The 9,351-nt window shown below is 41.8% G+C and overlaps 1 protein-coding gene across 1 annotated transcript; it reads right to left on the bottom strand.

The window, feature by feature from the left end:
- Window positions 1-5,595: 5,595 nt before the first annotated feature.
- On the bottom strand, window positions 5,596-8,917 carry LOC136488289 (putative disease resistance protein RGA3). Its single transcript, XM_066485274.1, has 3 exons — window positions 7,877-8,917; window positions 5,918-6,358; window positions 5,596-5,712 (listed from the first exon to the last, which is right to left on the bottom strand). Exons 1-3 carry the CDS (start codon window positions 8,915-8,917, stop codon window positions 5,596-5,598), a joined length of 1,599 nt encoding a protein of 532 aa, XP_066341371.1.
- Between the last annotated feature and the right edge of the window lie 434 nt (window positions 8,918-9,351).

Here is a 9,351-nt window from a genome sequence, read left to right as displayed (position 1 = left end):
TTGCCGAGTGCGGCACTCGCTTGGCTGGCTTTGCCGAGTGCCCCCAGCACTCGGCAAAGAGGGCGTCTGTAGTTGTGCCTGCTCGCTTGTCCGGTGGTGACGCCATGCGGCGTTTCTCATCCGACAGTGTGACCTTTTTGGCAATGGATTCATGCAACGCAAATGTGGAGAGGTCGACTCTTTCCTTTGCTGGAATAAGCAGTGCCACGTTGGCGGTGTGTGATGCCGTATACCGGCCTTGCCCGTCCACGTGAAGCCCATAGCCGGAATCCTGGGTTTTGCCGTACCGAGCACATAAGTCAACGACTGAGGTAGCGGCCGAGGATGCTGAAATGAAAATTTGACTTGGACAGGGGGTTTTCTGCTGAAATCATGGCCCCATGGGTTGCCACGTCGGCTCCTAGGTGTTCCAGTGTCTATTTTGGACTCGGATGTCACTTAAATATATTAGGGAGCTAAAAAGACGATTTCATTAGCTTGCAGATCCAAACTGGAATCGAGTAATACTTTAAGGATCAACTGTGCAATTTACTCACATTTGTTTATTACACACGTCCGTTACACAAAGCCTGTTTGTTTGTTTATTACACACGTGCATCAGAGCATCGTACCATATCCGAATGGGAAAAGCAAAGAGAAAAAAGAGACTACATAGACTATGATGAGACCACTATGAATTGGCGAAAAAACAGCATGCATGGCTACCACTTCCACTGTCTACTATGCCGGAACTACAACTATGTACTATATAGCTATTTTTTTTTTGGAATACTCACTTGTAAAGACGACGCTACAAATGGAAATGGCTTGTGCAGATCGGCTAGATTGTGATCAGTCTGGGACACTAGGGCTGATGGAGGATGAAGCCCATCGCCATGCTCCTTAAACTCATGGCCAAGGTGGCCACAAACTTGACACCAGTTTGGTAATTTTTCATATTTCACCAAGAACAGCTCCCTTCTGTTATTCCTCACCAAGGAGACAGCGCTTTTCAGCGTCTTCCTGACATCCAAACTAATTTTAACACGGTAGAAGTTGCCTTCATACCCAAAAGAAGCACTCTCCGAGGTTTTGAACTTCCCAACTTTCGACAGGGAGGTCGTGAATCTGTATCCATACATCGATATTGGCAAGCTCTATGGACGAAGGTATGGTGAATCCATCATAGGGGGCCATCAGCACCGGATTCCCCCTAAACATCCGTGGTCCTCCTTCAGTGACCTTTTCCCAATCACCCAAACACGAAAATTGGAAGATGTGGAGGTTGGGTTCTAGGGTTTTGGTCTTCACTTCCCGCGCCAGATCCCATGCAGAGCGCATGTTCTTATAGAACCAGTAAGTAGAGTACTCATTCTCCGTATATACCTTCGCTATGATCAGCCATCTCGTCGCCTCTTCCGACGGCGCCTCCTCAGATTCAAAGACCACGTCATCCATGTCCTCCTCCCTCAGCCCAAGTTGCTTCATCATATAGCCTTAAGTCCTCCATCGCCACCACTAGCCGAAGCCCCCGATCGATCTGTTGCCATGGTCAGAACCCACGGCCAAACCAATCTCGCGACCCCAGAGTTCCTTCAGAAAAACTGCCGCTCTCAAGTGCCAAGGACGGGCGGTAATACTAGATCACCCCGTAATCAGCCCGAGCACGATCAACAGCAGGGGGAGTCGAAGGAAAGCGGGGAAAAAATCTCAACGCCGGCGACGCCGCAAGAGAGATAAACCCTAGGTAGAGGGAAAAAGTATCAGGCGCTGCGCACGTGTCTTTACTGCCACCTTCAACTAATCTAGTCTAGGGGAAGAAACAAACTAAACTACTTCGACCTATAAAATACCAAAACGGCTGCCACTTGCATCCTTACTTTATGTCAGCCCAGTTGGCCCACTATGAAAATGGATCGAGAATGTTATCAGCGGCCCACTCACCTGCCTTCTCCGTGCTTTACTTGTCTCTGGAGACTACCAAATCATCCATTCCACATGGCTCAGAGCCTCGCACAGATCTCGCCTTCCTCCCGATCCTCCGGCGGCGCGGGCGCCACCTCGCCGTACAACTCCGCCACCACCTCGGCCTCTGCCCCGCCCTGTCCTGGTGGAGTCCTTCTCTCAGTCGCAGTACCGCATCTTCGGCTCTCCTACATCGTGTCACCTGCAGCGACACTGGCCGACTCCAAGTCTCCGACCGCCCTGCGCGAGCGCTCCTTCCCTCACACGCGTCCTGTGCGGCGCTCCCCGATGCGCTCCGGTCGGGCGGAGTCGCCGACGACTGCGTCTCCTCCGCTCATACCGACCTCCGCATCGCCACGCTCGTGCCCAAATGAGGTAATGAGTTAATTTCTGGTGAGTGTGTAACACTGAAGATATTGGTAGAAAGTTCAGTAGACCGTGCAATGAATATGAACGTGTTTGCGACATCATGTTATATGTCATCAACACAATAACACCTAACACGGTTCATGTTCCTTGTTACATATAGTTCACGAATCAAAATATGTCATTATTAGGGTATAATTGTTTGGTGAGGAGAAGGCATTGAAATAAATGTTGTAGTAGATTCTTTTTTTTGCTGTAGTTGTTGTTTGGTCATGTATTCGTTCCACCACTATGTGCTTATAATTATTTAACAATGGTTATTTATCCTGCATAAATCGAAAGCTGCCTGTGTTCTGTACACGTATGTCTTACTTACTTATGCTAATAATAGAACTACTATTGAGGTCATTCATTCTAGAGAATTTTCATGATCTAGTTTATCGCTGGCAAGCATAAAGTGCCCTATGTAATGGTTTTTGGGTACAGTGTGAACTTACAATGCTTTGCTGATGCATTTAATGCACAGAATATGATGTTTGATCAAAATATTTGTCTATTTCTAAAATACTATTATATGAAATGGATGGCACTGGGATATATAGCATCTGATGCAATGTACCATATCCTCACTTAATCCAGAGGTTTTCAGACATCACCATGGTGGTTCTTCTAATCATATATTACCCACATTTGGTTCTCTGTTTGTTAAATAATGTTATATGGGAAAGAGATATTACTAAATCATCTTGCATAAGTAACAGTCACTTTTCTATTTTTTTAATTTCAGGATCAGATGATCTTTTCTGTTCTTGCTTTCTAAATTAATCTTATTTGGTATAGACTGTGTACAACAACACTACCACAAAAATGATTTAAGGAGACAGTGGGTTTTATTTACAGAGGCCGACATTTTCTTCCATTGCCTCTAAAAATCTCTCCCTGCCTTTATAAATAGATTTTCAGAGGTGTTAAAAAGACCATATCTGAAAATAAGGTCATTTTCAGAGATGACCTTCTTATGAGGCCGTCTTTGAAAATCCAATTACAGAGGCAATGTGTCACGCGGATTACAGAGGCGATTTCTTACACAGAGGACTTCTTAGATTTGAGTCGTGCATTGCCGGTGATGAGAAGCTTATGGCATGACCCTCGCTAACTATTTTGCGCTTCGGGCAATCTTTTGCCCGAGTTATCAGCGGCCATGATTAATGTGCCAAAATGCTAAACTGAGGCCAAATGTATCTCTCCACATTTTTATTAATCAGAACAATCTTCTGCTCTGAACGCCTCAGAATTAATTTGGGTCTGCTGTTGCAGCTTCCGTCGATCTAGGCCTGGATCCACCTCAGATTGGTTAAAGCTGGGGCAGCACGTATTCTTTTGTGATGGCCAAATAAATCAGTAAGTCTAAAGTTTACTTGACTAACCAGAACAACAGATATCATGCATACATATTGTGTCTGTTAGAGATTGCTTCACATATTGTCCAACAGGTGATCTTGACAGACAAGCATACACATATTCTCCGATCCTCATGCATGCATGTTTCTTCTCAGTAGATTGATGATTTCTTTAATATTTATCCATGATACGTGCTGCATTCCAGTTCTAGTTTGTGTACATGGAGGATTTTATTTGTTCTTGTTAACCAGTATGCTGATGCTGCTGCTATTGTTACGTTGTGGTTCTCCTGTAGTTGGATGACTGGGTGCACTGTGGGGAATACAACTAGAAGAACGATCGGGAGAAGCTGCAGTAGCAGAAGGAAAGGGTGCACTGGGCTCAAGAAGGTTCTCGTTGAGGATGGCCTGTGTCACCCCGGTGATGCAGGCGGAACTGTTCTTTTATTGATTTGCAGAGGCGTGCATCGTAAGACACCTGCTTCTATAAACATGAATTTCAGAGATGGACATGTTTTCCATTTACACTGGTGCTCCCACAGAGGTGGTTGAGCAGGCCGCCTGTGTAATGTTGTTTTGCCCAACTCTGTAAAGGGACTTCTAGTTGTGTATTGAATGTAGATAAAATAGGCCAAACAAGATTTAGGTGCAAAAAACATCAAGCTATGCCAATATTTTTGGTTTGCGAATTACATGGTTGCTGATCTAAATACAGGTTTTGACCCATAATGTAGATGTAGGCTTCATCTGCTGATCTAAACATGCTGCCCTCTGTTCTTCTATGCCATTGTAGAGTTGGTTATCACCAAATTTTGACAGGTCCTGTGTGTTGGTGTATTTTTTTTCTAGACTGCAGCAGATATAGAAGCTAAAAGGTTAGATTGGTATGGCGATGAATTTTCTGTAGTATGATCCTACCTAAGCGTCGATTTTAATTTGGTGTAATATAAGCATTCTGCTTGGTTGGCACTGACTGTGCATGAATCCATGATCTGATTTATATTGCTCCTTGATAATTTGAACATTAGGATATAGATGTGCTGATGTGTTTGACCAGCACATGATATGCAGTACATGTGAACATGGTATGTCAATGTGTTTGCTCTACCATGATGGTAGTAAGGAGTTCATTTCAGCCAAATATGTTTATTAAGTCAAATAGACCTTGCAATGAATATAGACATGTCATTGTATGTCTGTGTGTTTGGTCTACCATAACATGGTATGTCTATGGTTTAGATAGTCTTCAGCTCTGTATTGTACATTTACTTGCCATTATGTAACCTTTAGCATATAATTCAGTGACCAGTGCGTCCTATGTTCTGGTTGTGGTTTGATGTGCAGAAGCGTTGGAATCAATAATGTGATTAATTGATTTTTGCTATACTGTTACTGTGGAACGCCCGTACATGTAGCTTTTCTATGAATATTTTCAGCATGTGCTTCATGGACATAGCTAATGATGAGAAGCACAGATCCCCCAGCCTGCCGAACAATGATATGTGATCATAATCTTCTTCTCTGGGTGTTCCAGTTTCATAGTGCATCAGTGTATGACAGTTGTAGGCGTTTTATAGTACATCAATGTTGCTATTATCAGTGTATGACAGTTGTAGGTGTTAGATTGTAAGAATTCATTTCATAGAAGTCAACTCATGTTTTTTGTTTTGTTTTCTGTAATGGAGCACATTGAAATGTACCACAATACCAGGCCTGAATAATTGTAACGTTGTGGCAAGCACCGAGTATACATTGTTATCTGAAAATAACTCTCAAGAAGTTCCATGTTCTCCTAACATGGTCTCGTGCAAGCTACAATTCACGAAGAAAAAAAATTTGGCAATATGATTGATTCAAGAGTAAATTTGCGCAAAGGATCTGGTCTTTACATTGTCGGTCTTCCATGACCTGCCTTGAGATAGATAGAAGCAGCCCACACCATTTCCAGTGTTAACAAACCAGAAACTGAAGTGAGGCTTGCTATGTACATCCACTTGGCAAGCTGCATTTTCAGACACACCATAAACCATCCAAGCTGAAAGAAGCTCATTTGACTCTGATTCTTTGGATTTTAGTGATAACCGAATAACATTTTGTGGGTTAATGTTATTGGTATGGCCAGGCTCAGTTTTGTGAGCTATCAATGCTTCATCTCTAGTCAAATACTGAGCGAACGAGCGAACAACATCATGCATATTGCAAACTACCTGGTCTATGTACCCTTGATCAGGCTCTAGAAGGTTCCTAGCTATTAACTGGTCATAGTACTCTTTTCCTAACACTTCCAAATCCTGTGAGTTTCCATGAACAAATCCTTCACTAATCCACATGGCAACAACTTGCTTATACCAGAACACCATGTTCTTTGGGAGGAGGGCGTAGTGCAGAAAGCAAGACTTCAACTCAGGGTTCAGATCTTGATAGCTCAGGTATACTGCATAGTTTAGCTCTTCGGGCATTTGAGATACTGACCATGTAGAATCATTAAGGACCTTTGTCCAATCGCTTCGCCTTGTCCTTTTCTGGAGGAGGAGGCCTCCTATTACTTTGACTGCGAGAGGCAAACCATCACATTCTGCTATAATCGACATTCCAATGTCCTTCAGTGTATCAACCTTTTGTTCATCATTATTTTCATTTCCGACCACCTGCAAGCAGCTAATTAAGCCAGTTAATTATGTGGAATATGGATATATATATACATTTCGTCCTAATCGGAGGCAAAATCGAGTGCTAATTACCAGCTCTTGTATTTTATAGTCACTGTATTATGTACCATAGTCACTCCAGTATTTATTATAGCTTTTAATAATTATAATTTTATTTTACTAGAATGGAATGAACTGTCCTCTAAGCCCTGCACTGTGGCACTAAAGATATTGAATTTTCTATATCAAAATTTTTTGCAGTAATATTATTTTGTATAAATATAGAATAATTAAAATTAAATTACTAGCATTGATATGACATAATATTTTTTGTCAAAATTTATAAACTTATTTAAATTAAAGGGCGTACCCAATGCAGATATAAATGTAATTAACAAAAAAATGTTAGTATAATTATTTATTTGTGGTTTGTTAAGGAAGATTTTTAGCTCTTGATTAATTATTAAATAAAGAGTAAATTTCACTAGTGGTCCTCGAGCTTGTCCTAAGTTCTCGTTCAGGTTCTAGTACTTTCAAATTGCACACTCAACTCCCTAAATTTGTCATGAGTTCTAATCCCGGTCCTAGTATATGTAAATTGCACATTTAGCTCTCTAAACTTGTTCTGAATTCTCATCTCGGTCTTGGTACTTGCAAATTCCACACTCAAGGTTCCTAAAATTGTATTATTATACCATTATGGTCCATTCACCCTATAACATTGTCCACCTGCCTATGTTGCATCAACGGGGGGTGTGTGGGCCAACACAGATGGCAGTATGTAAAAACGTCACTTGTATCTATTTTAAAATGGTTTTATTATATTTCTTTCAACGATTTCAAAGACCAAGGTGAGCATCACCGTCCAGTTTCACTACGAAATCACAAAACTGACGGTGATGGCGGTTTCTAAACTGGTGGGGATAATGTTTCTGTAGTAGTGTCTTCAAAGTAGTTTGTAGCCTAGATTCATAATATTAGTGCTAAAATAAATAACCATCTAGGTTAATTTGCATATCCGTGTGCATAAGAAACCTAATAAAAACTACTGAAAATGCATAGATGTTATAAATTATAAATATTACATAGGGGCACTTTGTTCTTGAGCCAATTTAAGCTCAGTCAGTAATAACAAATGGTAATGATAAACATTATAATTGTTAGAACATTCTGGATGGCCAAAGAATTCCTTGCATGCATATATTTGTTTCCATAAATAAACTACCCTCAACTAACGTTTACAATTAAATGGAAGTTACAACAAATCTTAAAGGTTTTGTAGATAACTTACTAGCCCAAATGTGCATCGGGCAGTAGTGTCGTGCTAAACAAATTTGTTTCTGAAGAAAAGCTACCACAATAGAAGGTGAAGCTTAGGGGCATGGCATGTGCAGACCGACTAGCTAGATAGACTATGAAGCAAATGTACAAGACTACCAACTATCTAGATAGATTGTGAAGCAAATGTGCACACATGAATACATAACATATTAAATCCTTAAATTAACTTATACGAACCTGCTTCTTGAACAAAGACCAGGCATCTTCTTGCTCTAGTTTGTCGACATGGTGGTAGGGAACCTCTGCCATCATGCCTCGAGCAACTGCATCTTGTCTCGTTGTAACGAGAACACGGCTTCCTCGAGAAAGTGCTTTTATCAATGGAGGCTTGAGCACCTTCTCCCATGCATGGTGGTCCCAAACATCATCCATCACCAATAAGGTCTTGCACCCCTCCAGGGCTTCCTTAAGGGTTCGCTCTAGTGCAGCCTTTGTGTTTCTAGCTGCTTGATGATCTCCTCGTGCTTCAGTGATAGCTCTCTCTAGTAGACCACTGTCGCTAAATTCTTGATTGACGCTCAACCATAGTCTCTTTTCGAACTCTAATTTGATGAAGTCATGGTTGAAGATCTTCTTGGCAAGGGTGGTTTTGCCAATCCCTCCAACTCCCACAATAGCATAAACCATAACTTTTTTGTGTTCATGTATGTTTTTCTCCTCCTTTGTGAGTAAATTCACTAGATTTCTTGTGTCCTCCTCAATCTTGTCACCAACCACACCTAACTCATCCTCCCCCGTCGTCTCACGCCTAGCGCGAAGGGAGGATTCTACCTTTTTCTTGTCGTCCTCATAAGAAGCAAGGTTGATGAAGTTGAAGGTTTTGCTACGCTTCTCAATGTCATCTAGCCTCTCATTGAGATTCTTTATGCGATGACCAATGTCATGAGCATGGAGAGGATTTCTCAAACAAAAGAGCAAGGGATTGAAGCAGCCCATATCCTTGGATGGACCCCGTTCCATGGCCTTGAGCTGGCACAAATCAATAATATTGGTTGCATCATACATGGCATTCCTAAGCTCTCTCACCCATGATTGCACACTCTCGTTGCTGATGTTCCTCTTGTCAGCATCGGCGATGAACCTCTTAAGGTCCCCGAGCTTGATGCCCATCTTTTTTATCTCATCAGGAACACCTAAGAGCAGATGCACCTCTTCTTTAGCCATCTCCAACAGCATGTGTTGTAGGTAGGATGCTAAAGCGTCCAATACCACCGCCATTGCTGCTTCTGTGTCTACAAAGTCAAAATTAGATAAAAATATCACGTGATTTGTTTCAAGCAAAGGTAATATTTATGGTAAAGGAACCGAGGTCCCTGTAACCATAACACTAATTATTGAAAAGTAGGCCCCTGAAACAATAGATATATAAGTACTAGAATAATTACATCTAACGATAACTGAAGGCACTACTACACAAAATATTTTGAGCAGCGTTTGCAAATAGGCCTCAGAGGCGGGCAGATTTTTAGACCGCCTCGGTTAATGCCTCGATTAACTGAGGCGGTCATTTTTTATTAACCGCCTCCTAAAATCTATTAACCAAGGTGGGCAATCTAACAGAACCGCCTCGATTAATGCCTATTAACCAAGGTGGTTGCCCTAACGCAACCGCCTCGGTTAATCTATTAACCGAGGCAGTCATCTATAAGGCC

The sequence above is a fragment of the Miscanthus floridulus genome, chromosome 10, assembly GCF_019320115.1.
Source record: "Miscanthus floridulus cultivar M001 chromosome 10, ASM1932011v1, whole genome shotgun sequence".
Lineage (NCBI taxonomy): Eukaryota > Viridiplantae > Streptophyta > Magnoliopsida > Poales > Poaceae > Miscanthus > Miscanthus floridulus.
Note: the sequence above shows the minus strand (reverse complement) of the source record. Positions and strands in the feature narration are given on the sequence as shown.

Excerpts from the sequence above, each read along its gene's own strand:
- LOC136488289 (XM_066485274.1), bottom strand. The coding sequence starts at position 8,917 with ATGGCGGTGGTATTGGACGCTTTAGCATCCTACCTACAACACATGCTG. Across the intron at positions 6,359-7,876 it reads GGTCTTTGTTCAAGAAGCAG|GTGGTCGGAAATGAAAATAA; the intron begins GTTCGTATAAGT and ends AGCTGCTTGCAG. Across the intron at positions 5,713-5,917 it reads ATCAAGGGTACATAGACCAG|CTTGCCAAGTGGATGTACAT; the intron begins GTAGTTTGCAAT and ends CTGAAAATGCAG.